General features: G+C 43.6%; 1 protein-coding gene across 1 annotated transcript in view; it reads left to right on the top strand.

Annotated features, from left to right (window-relative positions):
* The window catches only part of LOC142937551 (sodium channel protein type 5 subunit alpha-like), an 81,015-nt gene extending 59,518 nt beyond the window's left edge, over positions 1 to 21,497 (top strand). Inside the window, exons 17-25 of the mRNA XM_076080536.1 lie at positions 4,102 to 4,256; positions 4,711 to 4,884; positions 6,150 to 6,272; positions 6,712 to 6,987; positions 10,387 to 10,440; positions 11,005 to 11,142; positions 11,457 to 11,561; positions 12,096 to 12,366; positions 14,433 to 21,497. Of these exons, the coding sequence (XP_075936651.1) occupies positions 4,102 to 4,256; positions 4,711 to 4,884; positions 6,150 to 6,272; positions 6,712 to 6,987; positions 10,387 to 10,440; positions 11,005 to 11,142; positions 11,457 to 11,561; positions 12,096 to 12,366; positions 14,433 to 15,745 (2,609 nt within the window). The 3' untranslated portion in view covers positions 15,746 to 21,497. The remainder of the gene's footprint in view (positions 1 to 4,101; positions 4,257 to 4,710; positions 4,885 to 6,149; positions 6,273 to 6,711; positions 6,988 to 10,386; positions 10,441 to 11,004; positions 11,143 to 11,456; positions 11,562 to 12,095; positions 12,367 to 14,432) is intronic.
* The last annotated feature ends 284 nt before the right edge of the window (positions 21,498 to 21,781 follow it).

Genomic DNA, 21,781 nt, shown 5'->3' with positions numbered 1-21,781 from the left:
CTTCTTCAATACAGCATGATGTTCATTTAGTACATTATGGTCCATTTAGAGTCAAACAGACCATAAAGCAGGGGATGCTTTAGGGCGGGGCTACACGCTGATTGACAGGTCTCTACCAGAGACGTATACGGCGTCTCTACGTCACTCCTCCTCAGTCCAGATATGGTCACTTCCTGTTCACTGGTTGCAAAAATCCAAGATGGTGACAGCCAAATGGCCAAAGTCGAGTCTTCAAAACGTCCACAAACCAACGAGTGACGTCCTGGGTCCACTTCTTGAATACAGTCTGTGGGAACAACAGATGTGTAAAATATAAAACAGTGAGTCAAGTAAAGTCAAGCCGGACTTTTGCTCTCCCGTCACTTTTCATTTACCTTTAAGGAATAATTCTAGAAGACAGAAAAGCAGAGCGGAGAACATTAGAGGAGACGAGTGATGATGAGATTAAAAGCAGGAGATAGAGGACAGGAAGTGAGCCGTTGACTCTGCTGCTATCAACACATTTGGGGGGAATAGGAACAGAATGGGACGTCCTGTGTGTCGCTGCCTGGCTTCCCTCCTGACTCAGCTCTCGGTCCCATCACACTGGACCAGTACCACCAGTATGCTGACACAGCGTGTGTGTGTGTGTGTGTGTGTGTGTGTGATCAGTGGTCCCTGCGAATCGGCCAGCTGCTGAAGAAGTAGGCCAGAAAAACTGACTAACAGCAGCAGGCAGACACTGTGTGTGTGTGTGTGTGTGTGTGTGTGTGTGTGTGTGTGTGTGTGTGTGTGTGTGTGTGTGTGTGTGTGTGTTTGGGGTCAGACACAGATCTGGATGGAGGTCAGTTGTTCTTGCAGAGCATAAAGACACAACAGAGACATTTGTCCCACGTGGAGCTGCTGTTTGGCCGGTGAAGGATGGTGTCTCTGTGTGTTCCTCCACGCTGTGATTACAAAGCACAAAACAGCAGCGAGCCCCCCGACGCTCCCTCCGGCTGTCGGCAAGACGGAATGCGAGTGCCGGCCTGAATGGGCGACGCTCCCCCGCCGCTTATTATTCATCACGCGAGGAGGAAAAGGTCGTCGGCGAGCAGCACTAACGAGTCGTAGAGGAACTCTTCAGATGGATGAAGGTCTCACGTGTCCTGCTTCTACCTGCAGACGATGCTTCCTTCAGACCGAGTGAAGACACGGACGAAGTTAACAAAAACACAGAAATCAAATGAAGAGAAAACATTCGGTCCTGTTGTCCAGACGGAAAGATTGACTCACTGTTCTCCACTCACACACACACACACACACACACACACACACACACACACACACACACACACACAGTAATATGCACAACTACCCCACGTAAACACACATGTACCTGACAAGTACAGATACATCATTAGCCTGTATGCATGCAGATAAATATAAATAGATCACATGCAAAAGTAAAAATCCACAGATTAAGTCTCTCACACACACACACGCACACACACACACACACACACACACACACACACACACACACACACCTCCGTGGCGTTAGATTAGCCGCCCCATTGGTCCTCTAAATGCCAACTCATTGGTTAATGTTGTGAAGCTGCACGACAGAGAGGGGTGTGTGTGTGTGTGTGTGTGTGTGTGTGTGTGTGTGTGTGTGTGTGTGTGTGTGTGTGTGTGTGTGTGTGTGTGTGTGTGTGTGTGTGTGTGTGCGTGTGTGTGTGTGAGAGTGTGTGTGTTTCTGTCTCAGTGGGCAGAGTGATGAGTGTGTGGCAGCAGCAGCATCTCCTGCGGCTCAGAGGTCTCAGGTGTGACTCCTGCTGCAGACACAGTTAGCAGCCAAAGTGCCCTTGAGCAAGACGTGGATGAGTAAGACGCATCGTGGCCCCTCGGCTTCTGACACCAACGCACCGATGCTGTTGTATAAGAGCTTCGACTAAATGGTGGAGGTGCAACAAACCCTCTGACGTATGTGAAGTCGAAGGATCCCATTCCTTTGGTTTCTGACTGAACATTCACCGTATCCAATTTGCATAATCATGACTCAACCTCAACTATGCAAATGAGCTCCGTCCATCACAAGGCAGCAGGCTCACCAAACTCAGATCAAACAGTCAAATTAGCGCTATGACTTGGTATCGTTTTTAAAGTGACGATGCTGATATCATTACGTTTAACTCTCGGAACCTTTCGGGATGTTTTTTTGTGGTCTTGATTTTCTCTTCAAAATAAAAGTCCTGCTCCTCTATAGAAACAGAACCATGATGACTAGAAGTAGAGAGAACTAGAACATATCTTTAGTGCAGAACAACACAGTTACTATGACATCAATCATTAGAAAGAAAGAAATACAAGTTGAATTTATTTGATAATGGAGTCCTTACTTTATATAAATATTGAACTATTGACATATTGACTGTTGTTTGCACCGTTAGCACGTTAGCGCAGTTAGCTTCTAGCCGCCGGCTCAGACATCTCCGTGTGCAGAGACGCGTGCAAGCAGGTAATCACGGCTGTTTGGGTCGTAGCTGCTGTGCATTAAACCGAAGAACGCTTGCAGTGATTGGCTGCAGTGATTACCTTTGAAGGTATCTCGTAGCGATACCTTCCATAGACGGTGCTGATTAAAAATCAATCAGTATTTAAACTGCATTGCCTGTTTCTCCAGAAACATATTTTAGTTATAGCTGTAAAATGAGAAATGGGAACATTGGGACGACCCTCGATGTTTTCACCACAATTACAAGATTTCTACGGCTCACATTAAAAGTAACCGTAACTTTGACCGTAGACACCGAACCTTTCAGAGTCCAGAGAAGCAGCATGAGTGAAAAGAAGATGCATCTGTTCCTAAAGCTGCACTACTAGTGGAGGTAAACGTGTAGAGTTTGGTCAGGGTTCGGGTTAGATCCGTTAGTTTCCGAGTATCGATCGATCAATACCGATCAATGCAGCAGAGAGCGAGCGCGTCCCGTAGGAGGCGTCTGCTCGGCCAACAGGTGATGAAATGAGGCGTTCAAGGACAGCTTATTGCAGCAGAAGTGTTTGTTACCGCCTTCAGTACAAGCAGAGGGGCTTTTCCTAACACACACACACACACACACATTGATAATAACTCTGCCAAGTGGGCTGATTGAGTGTCGGATTTCCACTCGCTTGTTTTCATTAGATTACTCAGCCGGCGTGGCGCGTGAAAAGCCTATTAGTCGCCAAGGCAACAGAACAGCCGAGGTAATCAGAGCTGTGATTACGGAAGCAGGCGGACGCTGCAATCAGCGGAGTGACGAGGGCTCGTACAAACCAACACTGACCTCAGCACAAGAAGCTACTGTCAGTTCATCCGTGTTTGTTAAAAACTCTTTTCTATAAAGTTTGTTCAAAGAAGTGAGATTCTCCTCTGAATTTGAAGAAATTTAGAGGCACATTTAAATGAGGAAAGTCATGAGTTTTAGGTTAAATACAGTTCTGTCACAGAGTAAGTAATGCTGGGAGTGTAAATTTGATGTAAGGGTGGCATCACACACACACACACACACACACACACACACAGGCAGAAAGCAGAAACTTAACATCTGTCAAAGAGGCAAAAGTTACGCAACACAACACGCCGCTAAACACTGTATGTGCGTCCTCCCTCTCAACCAGAGGGAAAGATGGAGCACTTAATGCTCCGAGTCGTCTGCGGCGGACGACAAAGCGGACGTGACATGAGGTTTGTGTTTGTGGTGGTGGTGCCGGCGTGCCCTGGAGCAAGGCACTGGGTTGAGACTCACACGAGCTCCTGTTGTTTAAAAGAGAGATGAGTCCAGCAGGGTTCACTTAGAAATAACTTGAGATTATACTACAGTTCATGTTCTTTATCAACCCGCTGTTTCAGTCTTATTGACACTCTTTATTTTATTTTATTTGCTGTAGTTTACTTTACTAGATTAATTTGAGTTCACCTAATTTAATTTACAGTATTTTACTGTATTTATGAATTAATAATATGTTGTGAAGGATCCGCTGACAGTTGATTTAAAAGTGTAGCGGCTCTGAGGACATCGGTAAAGGGACAAGTTAACCCTCTCCCCCCCCCCCCCCTCTCTCTCCCTCCCTCTCTCTGTCGATGTCTCTCGCCCTCAGTTTGCGTCGCCAGGTTTCATTGCTGTGACATCGACACCACGGCGGGTCTCGGTCAGTCCTGGTGGAGACTGAGGAAGACCTGCTTCCAGATCGTAGAGCACAGCTGGTTCGAGTCCTTCATCATCTTCATGATCCTCCTCAGCTCCGGAGCGCTGGTCAGACATACACTTTATACTAGTGTACTTTATACTAATGTACTTTACTCTATACTAGTGTACCTTACTTTATACTAGTGTACTTTATACTAATGTACTTTACTCTATACTAGTGTACCTTACTTTATACTAGTGTACTTTATACTAATGTACTTTACTCTATACTAGTGTACCTTACTTTATACTAGTGTACTTTCCTTTATACTAGTGTACTTTACTCTATACTAGTGTACCTTACTTTATACTAGTGTACTTTCCTTTATACTAGTGTACTTTACTTTGTACTAGTGTACTTTATATTTGCTGAGTTATGAAACACTTTCGATCGCCCCAGAGATTATCATTTTGAAGATCTATAACCTGAAGCTTAATTCTTCTGATTGGATGAGATGAACCGGAGTGAGATGATCTAAAACCAACATCATTGACGCTCCCTCTCTGCTGCCCCCTTCAGGCCTTTGAGGACATCTACATCGAGCAGAGGAAGGTGGTCAAGGTGGTGCTGGAGTACGCAGACAAGATCTTCACCTACATCTTCATCCTGGAGATGTTGCTCAAGTGGCTCGCCTACGGCTTCAAGAAGTACTTCACCAACTACTGGTGCTGGCTCGACTTCCTCATCGTCGATGTAAGTCCATGATTGGTTGATTGGTTGATTGGTTGGCTGATTGGTTGATTGATTGATTGGTTGATTGATTGGTCGTTGATTCGTTGGTTTATCTGTCAGTTGAATGTTTTTTCATGAGTTTATGGTCTCAATCTCTAGTTTCAAGTCTTCTTCAATACAGCATGATGTTCATTTAGTACATTATGGTCCATTTAGAGTCAAACAGACCATAAAGCAGGGGATGCTTTAGGGCGGGGCTACACAGTGATTGACAGGTCTCTAACAGAGACGTATACGGCGTCTCTACGTCACTCCTCCTCAGTCCAGATATGGTCACTTCCTGTTCACTGGTTGCAAAAACAACAAGATGTCAATGGCCAATGGCGATGGCCAAAATCCGACATGGTGAAGGCAAAACGCCAAACTTGAGTCCGCAAACCAATGGATGACGTCACAAAAACTTCATGACAAATGACCACAACTCATCAACTAAAAGGAAGTTTGAAAGTTAAAAACATAAATAAATAGCAGCTGATTGCAGGCGCATGACACATATTTACAGTCATTAAAGCGAGATGTGAGCCGACTCTCAGGTAGTGTGTGTTACAGTAGTCGTCCCGCTGCTCTGCATCTCGCTCCACTGCAATAAAGCAACGCTATAAATAAAAGCAGCGAGAGACAAAGAGAGAGACAAAGAGAGACAATGAGAGACAAAGAGAGAGAGAGTCCCAACAGCTTCAGGCCAAACGATCAGCGCTGGCTTTTTAACCTCTGCACACACAAACACAAAGATGTGTAATCTCTGTCACTCTCTCTCTTTCTCTATTAGTTTGAGGTAGAGTGACACACACACACACGCACCATACATATGCATGCATTGAGTCTCTCTCTCTCTCTCTGGTTTTCTGGGTGGTTTGTTTACGCCTGGCCGTCTTCGTAAGTGATGTTTTTTATTGGACTACAGTGGTCACAAGTCAAACCATGCAGATCTGAGAAGACTAGAAAGTGTCAATGATAGAAACAGAATCTACTTACTTCAAGCTGCACTCGTCAGTTTTTAGCCACTAGAGGGCAGAAAGACACAAAGACAAACATCCGTTTGTCCTAAAGGATTAAAACTCACTCATCTCTCCTTCCTCTCCTTCAGGATCCTTCAATCAGCTGATGTTCAAACTAACGTCGTCTCTCCTCAGATCCACAGCTCTGATTGGCCGATGAGTCGTCTCCGTCTCCGTCTGTCATTGCACTAGAGGTTAACTCTCCTTCTGTCTCTCCGTCTCCTCCAGGTCTCGTTGGTCAGTCTGGTTGCCAACACTTTGGGTTATTCAGACTTTGCAGCCATCAAATCTCTCCGGACGCTTCGAGCCCTGCGGCCCCTCAGAGCTCTCTCCAGATTTGAAGGCATGAGGGTAAGAGTCAGTATTAATACCACAAACACACCCGGGCAGACCCTTTACTGTAGCACAAGTACTACTACCACAGTGTAAGAAACACTCTGTTACAACAAGAGTACTAATACCACACAGTAACAATACTCTGTTACAGTAAAAGTACTAATACTACACTGTTAAAATACTCTTCTACAGTGAAAATACTAATACGATTATCATTTACATGAAGTTGATCAAAACAGTTATTTTATGTCAATCGACATTAAATAATTGTTTCAGCTTTAATTTGACATATGTTTTGAGTGCATGAATCCTGATTTGTAAAGTAACGTTGAAGAACCTCTGATTGGTCCAGTACTTGAGTGAATGTTCTTGTTCTTTCCCTAAATGTTGAACCTTAAAGAAGCAGACTAAAGTCGTAGGAGCCGTGCGTGACGTGTCCTTTCCTCCGCTGCAGGTGGTGGTGAACGCTCTGATCGGGGCGATTCCCTCCATCATGAACGTGCTGCTCGTCTGCCTCATCTTCTGGCTCATCTTCAGCATCATGGGCGTCAACCTGTTCGCCGGCAAGTTCGGCCGCTGCGTCAACCGCACGGGTCACATCTACGAGTCGTCCTTCATCAACAACAAGTCCGAGTGCGAGGCGCTCAACAACAGCTCGCTCTACTACTGGACTAAGGTCAAGGTGAACTTCGACAACGTCGGGGCCGGATACCTGGCGCTGCTGCAAGTGGTGAGAGGCTCTGGGTTTGACAGCGGAGTCTGGTGTTTGTAGGAGTTGATTATTACCTCCCTCCTCGAGCTCCGTAGTAATGTACTTCTTCAAGGCAAGTTTATTTGTGTAGCACATTTCAACAACAAGGCGATTCAAAGTGCTTCACATAAAACCATTAAAAACATCAAAACATGAGGCAAAAGAAAAGGAGATTTAAAAACATCAATTAAGAGCTGGAGTGATGTGATCCACCCTCCTGGTCTTAGTGAGGACTCCAGCTGCAGCGTTCTGATTGACTCTTTACAGAGACCTGTAAACACACCGTTACAGTAGTCCAGTCTGCTGAAGATAAATGTACGGACACGTTTATCCACATCCTGTTGAGACATAAGTCCTCTAATCCTTGATGTATTCTTCAGGTGATAGGAGGCTGATCTTGTAATAGTCTTGATGAGGCTGTTCAGGTTGAGGTCTGAATCCAGAACTACACCCAGATTTTCTCTTTGTCGTCTTTTTGTCTCTTTTTAGTTGTTTTGTGTCTTGTTGTGGTCATTTCTGTCTCCTTGTTGTCGTTTTGGTCCCTTAGTTGTTTTTTGAGTCTCTTTGTAGTCTTTCTATGTTTTCTTGTCTCATTTTGAGTCTCTTCCTGGTTGGTCACTTTTATGGAAAATGTGTAGGTGAAGATCAGGGGCCCCTGATACTGTGGGCCCCTGGGCCTTTACCCCTGGGCCTGTTCATTTACCATCTACGTCTACATCGTTTAATCTTCCTCCGTCTCTTCATCCATTTCTTGCCTTGTCTCTCTTTCATCTCTCCCTCCTCGTCTCTCCATCATCTGTCATTGAACACAACATGGACAAAGCCAATTATACGTCTCCTCCGCTGCCTCCTCCTCTTTCCATCTCCTCATCACTTTGCTTTCTTTCCTTGCAATCTTTCCTCTCTCTCTCTCTCTCTCTCTCTCTCTCTCTCTCTCTCTCTCTCTCTCTCTCTCTCATTTCTTTCCCGCTCTTTGTCGCCCACCACTGGAGTCCTGAGAGCCTCCAATCAATCAGCGTCTGAGAGGCTTTTATTTTTAGAGCGAATCCAGCCAAGTGGGAGGGAAATGGAGAGATGGAGAGAGAGAGAGAGGGAGAGAGAGAGAGAGGGAGAGGGAGAGAGAGGGGGGGAAGAGAGGGAGAGAGAGGGAGAGGGAGAGGGAGAGAGAGGGGGGGAAGAGAGGGAGAGGGAGAGAGAGAGAGAGAGGGGGGGAAGAGAGGGAGAGGGAGAGAGGGAGAGAGAGAGAGAGAGGGGAAGAGAGAGAGAGAGAGGGAGAGAGAGAGAGAGGGGGAGGGAGGGAGGAAACGTACAAGTGGAGTAAGAACATTAAGGTTCAAACTGCAAATGGAAAGAAAGAAACCGCAGAGATGGAGGGAAGGAGAGATAATGAGGAGAGATTCAAGGGACAGAGGACAGATGTGGGATGGATGGAGGAAAGATTTATATTTACTTTATTTAATCTTAAGCAGAAACAAGAAAGTTGCAGAAACAAACAAATCATAAAATATCAAAAATATTCGTCAACATTCCTCTTGAGTCGTCAATATAAATGACAAATCATTCAAATCATCGACAGCCAGATGTGCCTCATTTAAAATGCCTCTAAGTGAAATCCAGAGGTGATTTTATAACTCATCCAAGGACTGAGTCCTGAAGAAGAGAAAAGGAGAGAAGAAGAAGACAAGGACAGAGGAAAGGACACAGTCAGGAAAGGAGAGGAGGGGACGATGGAGGAGTGATGGAGGGAGTGTGAGGAGAGGGATGAAGAGACGAGGGTGTAAAGAAGTTGTCGGTCCTCCGTCGGTCGCCTCGGCAACGAGTCGCTCAGCACCTCTCCTCCCTCCTTGTTTTGGCTGGTCGGCGTGGCAACGGTTGGCGGGGGCAACCCTTCCATTAGCATCTGGAAATAGCTCCACGCTGCAAAAAGGGAAAAAAAAATAAAAAATGATGATGCAGGGAGAAAGAATTTAGTGAAATCTGTGGACGTCTGAACCGTGAATTATCAGTTCATTAGTGTCATTTACTACATTTACTACAGTGATTGTCGTTTTGTGTCTCTTTGCAGTCATTTTGTGTCTCTTTGTAGTTGTTTTGTGTCTCTTTGTAATTGTTTTGCATCTCTTTGTAGTTGTTTTGTATCTCTTTGTAGTTGTTTTGTATCTCTTTGCAGTTGTTTTGTATCTCTTTGTAGTTGTTTTGTATCTCTTTGCAGTTGTTTTGTATCTCTTTGTAGTTGTTTTGTATCTCTTTGTAGTTGTTTTGCATCTCTTTGTAGTTGTTTTGTATCTCTTTGTAGTTGTTTTGTGTCTCTTTGTAGTCATATTTGTCTCTTTAGTTGAATTCTGCTTGCTGCTTGTAGCTCCTTGGGATCAGTTTAGTAATATATAATAATAATATATTAGTTGATTATATTTAGTATTATTAATCTGAAGTAGAAGTATTAATTAGCATCAAATGGGAATAACCTAGTGATGTACAAGTACCTTTAGAATTGTACTTATGTTCCTATTTTACCCACTAATGTACACTCACCACGTCCGTTAAAAACCTGTGTCTGATCTCGTCATCTTTTACAGCGGCCTCCACCTCGCTCACATCCAGCAGCTCGTAATAATAACAGGTGATAGATAACCTGTGGCGACGAGCTGATTCCAGGTCTGAGTGACGGACGGCAGGCGCCCACTCAGACCAAAGTGTGCTGTTCCTTCACATCTGCATCTTTACTTCCACCTGCTCTTTATCCTCTCCCCCCCCAACCCTCCATCCTTTTATCCCCCACTGAGGAAGAAAGTCCATAAAAGGACTTGTTGATCTTCTATTGAGAAAAGCAAGGCGGCGGTGTTTCCATGGCGTTCTGACTCAACAAATGTTGCTTCTGTTCAGTTATTCACGGTGCAGGACGTGGTCTCGGTGTGTTGGATGTGCAGAGATATTAGAGTAGTGACCCTTGAAGTCAATGCAGTTTCTACTTGTGACCCCTTAATCACGTTTCCTGTCGCTGCTGTCCAATGAAAACCATCTTAAAGTTACTGTGAGGAGCTTTTAACTGGTTCTGAACCAGGAACCGCCAAAATCAACACAAATCCAAAGTTCCTCTTTAATCTTCGTTAAATATAATTCTAAGTGATTTAAAAGCTAAAAATAGCTGCTTTTCTTAAAATCCATGATTTCTATGGATCAGTGATGATTCGCTGACGATGTTATTGTTTCATATTATTGTTTCGTATTCTTTAGGGGTCTGAAGAGATGAACACCGTGTTTCATCCTGCAGTAGATCATATAGATTATGTTATAGGTCCACATAGTATTCATCATATTCATCACTAATCACAGCTGGTCACCATTTCATCATCTGTTCGTTTGTTTTTTGTTTCAAAGGCAACCTTCAAAGGCTGGATGGAGATCATGTATGCAGCGGTGGACTCACGAGCTGTAAGTTAAAGAGAAACGTTTAGTTTTTAACTCCGGATCAGATTTAACATCAAAAGGTGAAAAGAGATGAACTCAGACAAAAAGAAGCTTCCGGTTCCATTGAAAAGGTCAAATAAACCGATTAGATTATTTAAGAACAACTTTAACAAATGTTTTACTGGATTCATTTGAAAATAAAAGATCAAATGAGATCATCCGTTTAAAGACATTGGGTGAAATGAAAAAAGTAAATGAATCTAAATCTTTGAGATTAGACGAACATTAAGGGACAAGAGCAACAAAACATATTATACTTGAATTTAGAAATGAGTTGAGATGATGTGTGAAGAGAAAAGTGAATTAAGTTTGAAAGTAGACGGAGGAATAACTTCAGATTAACTCACATAAATCAGGTAAATCTGAAATAAATAAAAGATAAAGATGAGATCTTTAATGAGGCGAGAAGGATTTCAATCAGACAGGAAGTAATAAATTAAAAGACCCTAAAATGTGTGTGTGTGTGTGTGTGTGTGTGTGTGTGTGTGTGTGTGTGTGTGTGTGTGTGTGTGTGTGTGTTCCTGTCAGGTTGAGGAGCAGCCGATCAAGGAGATCAATCTCTACATGTACCTCTACTTTGTCATCTTCATCATCTTCGGCTCCTTCTTCACCCTCAACCTCTTCATCGGCGTCATCATCGATAACTTCAACCAGCAGAAGCGAAAGATGAGTATTAAACAAAAAATAAATGCAAAAGAAAATTACACAGTAACATGTTGCTATGTCTGTTTATTTATTTATACGCTGAATAAAAATATAAACATCTTTGTAGTTGTTTTGTTTCTCTTTGGAGTCTTTTTGTCTCTTTGTAGTCTTTTTGTGTCTCTTTGTAGTCTTTTTGTCTCTTTGTAGTCTTTTTGTGCCTCTTTGTAGTCTTTTTGTGCCTCTTTGTAGTCGTTTTCTTTTTCTCTGCCTTTCAGTGATCCATCCATGGCATCATGTTGTGTAAAATAACAGAGTCGTTGCTGTTGTTTGTTTACTTAGGAGGACAGGACATCTTCATGACGGAGGAGCAGAAGAAGTACTACAATGCCATGAAGAAGCTGGGCTCTAAGAAACCCCAGAAGCCCATCCCCCGACCTCTGGTACCAGCACACAGATACACACCGATGCATCTAGTCAAACAAAATGTGGTTTATTCTGCTTTAGTCCACATTTTAGAACAACATGCTGCCCAAAGTGCTTCTACAGAGAAGTTCCAAAGTACAATTAAACTATGAGAGTGAAAAATGGCAAGTTATTAACAATCTTGCTCTTCTAGCATTGATCTTAAATCTTCAGATACAAATTACAGGGAACTTCTGTAATGAAATAACTGTATAACAATGCTGGCTTGGAAAAAGTCTGAACTCATGTTTTGTTAGTTCTCTCCGCAAAACGACAAGCAAACAACTTTTAAAATGCTTGTTTTCTGAATGTAGTTTGGTTTGATCAGTGCTAGGCTATGCTAACATTGTAGCTGCTCCATCAACAACCAAAATAATGTCATCTTGGCAAAAAGTATGGCAGCAACGTTATTGTTTATACCGGAGACAGTCTTTGGTTTATGCAGGTAGTACAAAAGAAAGTATGTAAATCTAATAAATGTTGATTAATGACAGAAACACACCTCTCTCCAGAACTCTCTGCAGGGCTTCTTCTTCGACCTGGTGGGGAAGCAGGCCTTCGACATCATCATCATGGTGCTGATCCTCTTCAACATGATCACCATGATGGTGGAGACGGACGAGCAGTCGCCTCGGATGGAGTACATCCTGAACAACATCAACCTGGCCTTCATCATCGTCTTCACCTTCGAGTGCCTCGTCAAGATCGTGGCGCTGCGATGCTACTTCTTCACCGTCGGCTGGAACATCTTCGACTTCGTGGTCGTCATTCTCTCCATCGTCGGTGAGTAGATACGTATTCCAGTGAAGACGTTTAGTCGTCTCATTCAGACTCTTTATTCAAGAGAACTAAACTTTAAAATATATTAAGCTTGTGTTAACCACAGACCTTATTTCAGACATCTAATCTAACGGTAAAGCTAACATTATTCGAACAAGATTTAAACAAGACTAGCTCGCTATCGAGCCATGTCAATGTCCCCAAATCAATATGAATATTTTCACAAAATAGGAGACGATAGCTTATAATATAAAGTGTGTGTATGTGAGGCATCGGCTGTGGATGATGTAACGTCTGCCTTACAATTATCTGCCAACAAAATGACCACCCGGGTGGCCTTGATGTTTACCCGGCACCAAGGTCCTGTATGGTCATCTACAGCCCCGCACACTAAAAACACACATGACATAACAGTCTGCCGAGGCAGCACGGACCAGCCTAAGCAGGTAATTTAGCTATCAGTGTCGTGACAAGATTGTGTGTGTGTGTGTGTGTGTGTGTGTGTGTGTGTGTGTGTGTGTGTGTGTGTGTGTGTGTGTGTGTGTGTGTGTATGTATGTGTGTGTGTGTGTGTGTGTGTGTGTGTAATTAAGTGTGTGTGGATGTGCATGCCGGAGACGAGGCTGCCTGGGGGAGGTGAAGGTAACAGCAGCAATCAGAGCTGCCAGAGGGCGGTCGCTGGAGACAAATCAAACATGATTGAGCTGTTACATCAGCTGTGTGTGTGAGGGATATGTCAGGGTGTGGGGGGGGGGGGAGTCGAGTTGATGTACGACGTGACGGTGATTCCCTCTCGACTCCCCCCTGCTCATCTCTTCCATCACCCATAACTCAACGCAAGGAGATGGATGAAAGACACGGGTGTGTGTTGGTCTGGTCTAAAGGTGATGACAGGCCGGCTCCTCTTTGAGTTTATCATTCCCCGGATAACAAGGAAAAGACGCTTGAATTACAGTGTTTGACTTGCTGTTAGAAGGGAAAAAAAGACGACTCAGCCCTTCAGAACCAATTACTCAAGTTGTAATCACAGCAGAGCTGCCACATGACGACGGGAATATCCAAACGGAGAGCTTTTATATGATGTATCTCACAGGAATGTCCTCAAATAAAAGGAGAATATTGGTCAACTAATAGAGTCTTCAGCTCATCGATTTTAGCCGATATAACTGCAAATAGTATCTCCTGTACCAGCGACTCAGATTAAATTAATCCTGCAGCAAAACCTCTTAAAATCGTATTCATTTTATAAGGAGATTAAATCATGGAAATGCTTCTTATTGTGACGTCAGAAACATATACTAAACATATAACCAAACACAGATATATAATAGGAGTGAGACGGACAGTTAACTGTATTCCATTCCATATGTCAACTACGTAAAACGTAAACAAAGGCCCAAAAGTCCAGAAAACACGTCACAAACATCATTAACGTAACTTCAAAATAACTCGACAACACTTTGGGACACTAACCCTGGTCTCCTGGTAGAAAGGCCTGGGTTTGTTTAACCCTGAATGTTTTTTTTGCCGTCTTCAAACTATGTTATCGTTATCGACGGGTAGTTAGCCAGTTAGCTAGCTAGCTTGTCCTTCTCAGGAGCGGAGCGGAGTGAGACAGAGGGACCGTTAGACCAAGCGCTGCTGCTGGCCTCTAGCCCACTGTTAAGCTAATGTTGTAGTATGTAACGAGTGTAGCATGGCGGAATTAGCAAACTAGCTAACTAGCCAGCTGTCCACTAGTTAGCTAGCTAGCTTGCTAATCCCACCATGCTCTAATGCTACACCGGTTACAGAAAATGCACCAAACAAAGGTCATAGCAATGTGCTTTTCTTGCGCTGTGACAAGAGTATGTGAATCAATCATTAAGTTGTTACATTTAACTCAATTTCTCTGGCTCTCTACGCTTCGTAACATATGATTTTAGTTTCTGCAAAAGTAGTCTGCTACTTGGCGTAAAACGATTTAGTTTATACAGAAGTCAGCCTGCTACAACGGTCACAATGACAGCGGTTTACATCAACATGGCCGCCGCTCTGACTTGATTGACATATTTATTTTCTATTTTTCAGGTATCGTGCTTGCTGACATCATCGAGAAGTACTTTGTGTCGCCGACGCTGTTCCGAGTGATTCGATTGGCCCGTATCGGACGGATTCTGCGTCTCATCAGAGGCGCTAAGGGCATCCGGACGTTACTGTTCGCCCTCATGATGTCCCTTCCCGCCCTCTTCAACATCGGGCTCCTCCTCTTCCTGGTCATGTTCATCTACGCCATCTTCGGCATGGCCAACTTCGCCTACGTGAAGCGGCAGGCGGGAATCGACGACATGTTCAACTTCGAGACGTTTGGGAACAGCATGATCTGCTTGTTCCAGATCACCACCTCCGCCGGCTGGGACAGCCTGCTCAGCCCGATCCTCAACAACTCCCCCGAGGAGTGCAACCCCAACATCCCCCACACTGGCACCACCGTCCGGGGGAACTGCGGGAACCCGTCAGTGGGCATCACCTTCTTCGTCACCTACATCATCATCTCCTTCCTCATCGTGGTCAACATGTACATCGCCATCATCCTGGAGAACTTCAGCGTGGCCACGGAGGAGAGCACCGAGCCGCTGAGTGAGGACGACTTTGAGATGTTCTACGAGGTTTGGGAGAAGTTCGACTCCGAGGCCACGCAGTTCATCGAGTACGCCAAGCTGTCCGACTTTGCGGATACGCTGTCGGAGCCGCTGCGCATCAGCAAGCCTAATAAGATCAAGCTGATCACCATGGACCTCCCCATGGTCAGTGGGGACAAGATCCACTGCCTGGACATCCTCTTTGCGTTCACCAAGCGCGTTCTGGGCGAGTCGGGCGAGATGGATGCCCTCAAGCAGCAGATGGAGGAGAAGTTCATGATGGCCAACCCGTCCAAGATCTCCTACGAGCCGATCACGACGACCCTGAGGCGAAAACAGGAAGATGTGTCCGCCACGGTGATCCAGAGGTGCTACCGCCGACACCTGGTGCGGCGGCAGCTGAAGGCCGCCTCCTACTTGTACCGCCAGATCACTACGCCTCGGCACGCTGGGGAGGAAGGCGAGGAAGGCGGCGAGGGCGCATTCGAGGAAGCGCCGGAGAAAGAAGGGCTGATCGCCGCCATGATGAGGGAGAACTACGGCTCGAGCTTAATGGGGATGGAGCGCTCCGAGACGATTTCCTCCACCTCGTCCCCGCCGTCCTACGACAGTGTGACGCGAGCCACGTCGGAGATCTTCCGCCCGCTCGCCGTCAAGACGGGAACGGTAGCCGTGGACACCGGCGGCAGCGAACCGAGTGAACGATCGCCATCAACGGTCGACGGCGACGACCCTCGCGGACAGCAGGAAACTGTACCATAGCGGGAACCAAAAAGCAAAAAAATATAATAATTCAACAAATGAGGATTGTCCTCGTTTTGGGTTAGGCCTGTTTGTTCTTTTTTTTTACTGAATGTACCACGGCTGAAGGAGGCGGCTACGAGGAGTCGAGTGAAGGAGCAGAGTGGAACATTTACTACCTTTCATGTTAATTCTGTGGAGATTCCTCAACTCACTTTTTTGGGGAGTTTCTTGAAGCAGAGTAAACTACAAAAGACAGAGAAGTCAACTCTCCCTTTTGTTGGAGTAAAAGACCTTCTCGGGTCTCTGGTGTCGACCGGAGCCGAGGGGGGTGCTCGGACCACTGACTGACCTTTGACTTCAGCTCCATTGGTGTCAGAACAACTATATCAGACGTATCCATCATTTATTATTGGCCTGGGGGGGTTGTGCCTTCCCACAGTTGATCAATATTCTCAGAGTGAGTGACGACGTTCCTGTTTCTCTTTTAAAACTTTTTTCCGACTGACTGAGACTCGAGGGCGGAGGGATAATAATGACGATTTAAAAAAGATGTTTTCGTAGTAAAAGTATAACTTTGTTGATGTCTTTTAATAGCGGTACGATTATTACTATTTTTTATATTTTTTAGAGTAAGTTGAAGAAAACAACCCAATAAGCGGTCTCTCTCTCTTGAGTGGCGTTAGCTGTGAGGAACTACCACGTTGTAATGGAAGGAGAGGAGAGGGTGCAGTCAGGACAACAACTAACAAATACCTGAGAAGCAACTTCATCTGTTTTTCTTTTGTTGGCAGTTTTTGCACTTTTAAGTTTACATGTGCCGTCACTTTACGGGCAAAGACGCATTGAGAAAAGGGAGACCAGGGATCAGTTTATTATTATTCCCTTTGAAAACCTTTGAGATAACAAGTGCACAATGAGGTTTTCTACACGGTCCCGCACTCTCCCAACATGTGTTTTGTTCCCGGGGATGAACATCCTCGTGTCCGCCTCTCCGGTTTTTTTTTGGGTGATTTGTCTAAAAGTCCAGCTCTCAAACTCCAACGTCACAAAACAAACTGGGCTCATATTGCTGCTTCATTACTTCTCTGCATGAGGAGAAAATTGGAGGTTAACGGTTTCGCAGCATCCGATAATGTAGTAATTTCTGTAAAGTGTTGTAACGCCTGTAAAGTTAATACAGTTTGCACTTAAAGTCTGGGTGAAGCAGAGATAAATGGTCCGTCACACCACAGAAAAATGTGTTAATGATTAAGAAAAATCACCAATGATATAAAATTTTATTGCAAAAGTGCAAATTTTATTACATTTTTAAGAATATTTTAACATTATTGGGTGTATGATTTCTTAAGAATAGGAGTTCCAATATGTTGTCAAAAGTTAAGTTAAATGAACTCTTTGAAGAAAATGCTCAAAAGTTTATCAAGTGAATTTATTACAATTTAATACAATTTAATTAAGCTTTGCTAAAGAAACAAATCTATTTATGAAACAACGTTCATATCATACGTCACCTCAGGTTCATTTACTTTCCTTCAAAGCAGCATAAATAAAGAACCAGACTGCTGGTTTCAGCGAAGACGCAAATAATATAAACATAATGTAAGAAATATGCTCAACAAACATTCTTTACATTTACATTTTACCAACTGAACAAAGAAATATATTTATGCAATTACTGTTTAGGCTTTTTTTACTTCCTTTATTTGAGTTGTTCCTCCTTCGGGGGATTTAATGAACTCTTCAACGACAACTTTTTTTTGGACAAATCACCCGGCGTCGTCGTGTATCCGTCCGGTTGAGTTCGTCTCGGCGCTCAAACGATCTTAAACCCAAAGAGTCTAAACGGTCTTTAGATCTTTGAGGCGTCGACCGGCGACAATCAACTCAGCACATCAGCACCGTATGTTTAGCTTCATGAGAAAGCTCTCGCTCATCGTCATGGTTTGTTCTGGTTCTTTAAAAGAACTGTCTCACTGCAGCTGATTGACTCATTCGTCGTCATTCAAAAAGGAGAAACTTTTTGAGGAAAAGTTTCAGCCTGAAACACTTTTTCAGTGAAACATCTGTAGAGTTTCTGTCGTTGGATAACGGTGAATGAACGACTCACGCTCACGACTTTAGGATTTAAAAACAGCTGAGCAGCTTTTTCCAGAACAAACTTTGTGACGATGCTGAAATCTTTTTCTGCTGAATTATCTGAAGAGTTTCACTTTGAATGTGGGAAATAAAGAAGTAACTTCTGATTCCTGTATTCAGACGTAATTTTATAGTTTAGTTAATTAATTAGAAAATACGCGCATGCATTTCTCTGGTGCAGGTAAAACATAAAGTCCATGTTTTAAAAGATGATTTGAGAGTTTAAAAGTGTTCCACAACAAATTAAAAGATTTTGCAGAAAGCTTCTTATTTTCCACCCAGTGTGAAAGGAGAATCTTCAAAAAACAACAACAACACTGTGCTATTTATTTATTTATTTATTAACTGTTTTTTCTGGTTGATTGCTTTATTTTATTTTATTTATGTTTAGCTGCCTCCAGGAGGTCGAGCTGCGTCCCAGCGAGACGTCTCTTTATCCATTTTGCACAGAAATTCAAAACACAAACAGACCGGCGTCTCAGCAATAACGGTTCGGCCGATACCTTTTTCTAAAGTGAGTTATTAAGAAAAGCACTTAACTCTACAGAAGGTGTTTGGGTTCTTTCTGTTTCTCTCTCACTGGATGGAACTGTCACGTTTGAACATGCACAACAACACTTTCTTGGCGAGCTCTGGTTCTCCTGACGTTCGTTGTGGAGTTTACGGACTTCATGGCATGAAGCCCGTTTAGCTTTTTAACTGAGACGAAGCGTCAAAAGCGAGAGTGTGTGTGTGTACAGTGTTTGTTTCAGTCTGCTTTGAATCTCAATACTTCAAACAACCTCTCTCTCTCTCTCTCACTGTCTCTCTCTCTCTCACTGTCTCTCTCTCTCTCTCTCTCTCTCTCACTGTCTCTCTCTCTCACTGTCTCTCTCTCTCACTGTCTCTCTCTCTCTCTCTGTCTCTCTCTCTCTCTCTCTCTCTCTCACTGTCTCTCTCTCTCTCTCTGTCTCTCTCTCTCTCTCTCACTGTCTCCGTTGTTGTCGTCGCCCGAGACGTTCTTTACTAAACGCTTTAGTAGAATAATGTAGAAAAGTATAAAAGAACAAAAAAAGACAGTTTTACTGGCACCGTCTGGACTCTATTTCTACTAGATTCTATTGAGAATAGATAACCATATAAACTATAGATACTTAAGACACTGCTGAACTCTGCTGCGAGGCGTATTTCAGGTTGCAGTTGTGCTGAAGGGCTGTTTTCAGTAGCAATAGACCCAGAGTGTGCCTGCTACACATGAACCCCAACACTCCAAAGCCATGCGTTCCCATTGGTCGACTGGTTGATGACTGATGGGCTGGTTGATTCTTATGCTTCTTTTGTTTGTTGTTTTTGATAAAGAGCGAGGTTGGCGGACCCCCTCCGCTGTGACTCTTCCTTCGTGAGTTGTTGAACAAACAGCGCAGCATCGGGCTGATGTAGATCTCTGTTTTAAAACTTTTAAACGGTCACAAAACAGGTTCAGGTTCACTAAAGTCTGCAGGAAGAAACAGTGCATTTTGTCTTGTCAACAGTTTTACTGATGCCTTTAGTGCCCCCCCCCCCCCCATGCTTTTTGGGGGGATTTGGGGGCGAGCGAAGTGAATTTTAAACAATTGCACAACTTTTTCAGTAAAAGGTTCCAATAGATTTGTGCAGGCAGAGGACCAGCGACCAGGATCCTGAACTGTTTTATAGTCTGAACTACTGTAAGATATTTCATTGAGTTTCCTATTAGTGAAATGCTCTGAAGGGGAATTTGAGCTTTTATTGTGAAAGGTAAGAACAGACGGAGTGGATCTGGTCTGCCTGCCTTTTGTCAAGGTTGAAGGAAGCACTAAAGTCTCTGGAGCCTCCTTGTTACTTGTACACTATAGTGTACGTTTTGAATATGTCCGTTCCACACAACGTGATCGGTAGATGTCTTTATTTGCAGAGTGAACGCTCAGAAAAATCAACCTCGTTACGAGATAAAACAAAAAAAATGTTAAAACATATTAACATGCAGATTAATCACACGAAATAAAGAAGAAGAAAAGAAACGCCCCCTAAATACTCTTTCACAAGCGTGTAGAGAACTACGGTGTCTTTAAGGTAAAGAACATGAAAGTCTGTCTCTAGTCAGTGTTCAGTTTGTCCGTTCTGGGCTTCTGTAGCAACATGGCGGACTCCGCCTCCTGCTCCCTGTGTAGATACGAAGGGCTCATTCTAAGCTAAGGTGATTATACACAAATGAAAACATAGTTAGGAATATTATACGACATTTCTGCCAATAAATACCCATAAATGCTACACGCTGTCGTGCTACAACGCCTGATTTGTTGCGAACTTACGCAGAACTTTAGTGAATCTGAACCTCCGACATCTGCTTTCCACTGAGCACAAGTCGAACACTCGCTGTCAGCATCAGGACAGTAAACTGGGAGAAAGCTCAGAGTCTGTTCACACGAAGACCAACGTCGGCTCCCCGTACCTGAGCAGGGAAAAGGAAAAAGCAAAAATAACTTCTTATTTTTGGAGGAAAACTACCGTCTATGCTCAGAGCTGTGGGTCAGTCCATGTGGTGCTACCAAGGGGTTTGGAAGAGTCCATATTAAGATTGGAGGGGGGGTTGATGAAACCCAAACTCAGACTGAGTCTCTGCTCCTTCCTGCCTTCTTTTACCCCGTTTCAAAAACCAAAAGCTGCTTTGTCACCTTCAAAATAAAATGACAAACATCTACGGAACCAACGCGGAGGAAGAAATGCACAGAAGACAAGTTTCATTGTTCATTCTTATTACTATTGTTACTATTAACTGTGTGATAAATGCAATACAACAGTTATGTAAACAGGCAGTGAGTGATGCTGTATCTTATTTACAGTATGAGATTATAATAATAACGATGTTTTTACTTTGTTTTTGTCGTCATGGATTTGTGTTTTTTGTTTTTTTCCAGGCATCCTCTCACTGCTCAAACTACCGTCGCCCCGTTTACACCGCAACTGGTTTCACAACCGGTTTCACCAAGTCTCTGACTTCATATCAGCCCCCCCCCCCCGTTAGAAACCTCATATCTCAAGAAAGTTGCCTTTTTCAGGACCGGAGGCGGAAAAATATGTTGAATGTTTTCCACCTCCTCGTGAATCGTCTTTTATTCCAGCCGAACATTTCTCTCATCTTGATTTCAAGACAAAAAAAATCACCTTTGGAAAATAGAAATCAATAAGTTGGATTTAAGTTTTCTTGATTAAAAAGAGTTTTATTGAGTTTGTTGCTGGAAATGAGAAGTTGAGTAGATCCACGTCCCAGTTGGAGGTTTGAAACCTTGTAACTCCAAAGATTTTAACTTCAAAGTCCAAATTTGACTTCTCTCCATCACTTAATACTTTTTTAAAATGTGTAATGTTTTCCATATATTTAAAGTCTATTTAAAAAAAGGAGTTACAAGGTTTCCTCTGCACAAACCGGTGAAACCTCGGTGTAAAGGAGGCGAAAGCCGTGCCTCAGTGACCCCACCTTGGTGTTTTAGAGACAATAACAATAATTATGATATGAATATATATATAAATATATACTTTTTAGTACTTTGAGTTGAAATACTTTTTAGTATTTTGCAAATACATGTCTCTGTATATAAAACAAAAGCCTCCTGTAATAAACGAGAACAAAATTTAATACTGAACCTGTTGTGATGGTTTTATTTTGAAGGTTTCGGTGTGAGTCGTACTTCCCTTTTTCACACGAAAATAATGTTTTTGAAAACCAAACTCTCCGGAGCTCCCGCCTCTTTGCTAAGTAGTCTCCTAATGGCGGTTACTGATGAGAGGGTTTGAGTCGCCATCTTGGTTTTTTATCAGCCAGTGAACAGGAAGTGACCATATCTGGACTGAGGAGGAGTGACGTAGAGACGCCGTATAGTCTCTGGTAGAGACCTGTCAATCACCGTGTAGCCCCGCCCT

The sequence above is a fragment of the Anarhichas minor genome, unplaced genomic scaffold (assembly GCF_050575085.1).
Source record: "Anarhichas minor isolate MPS153535 unplaced genomic scaffold, ASM5057508v1 ptg000074l, whole genome shotgun sequence".
Lineage (NCBI taxonomy): Eukaryota > Metazoa > Chordata > Actinopteri > Perciformes > Anarhichadidae > Anarhichas > Anarhichas minor.
Note: the sequence above shows the minus strand (reverse complement) of the source record. Positions and strands in the feature narration are given on the sequence as shown.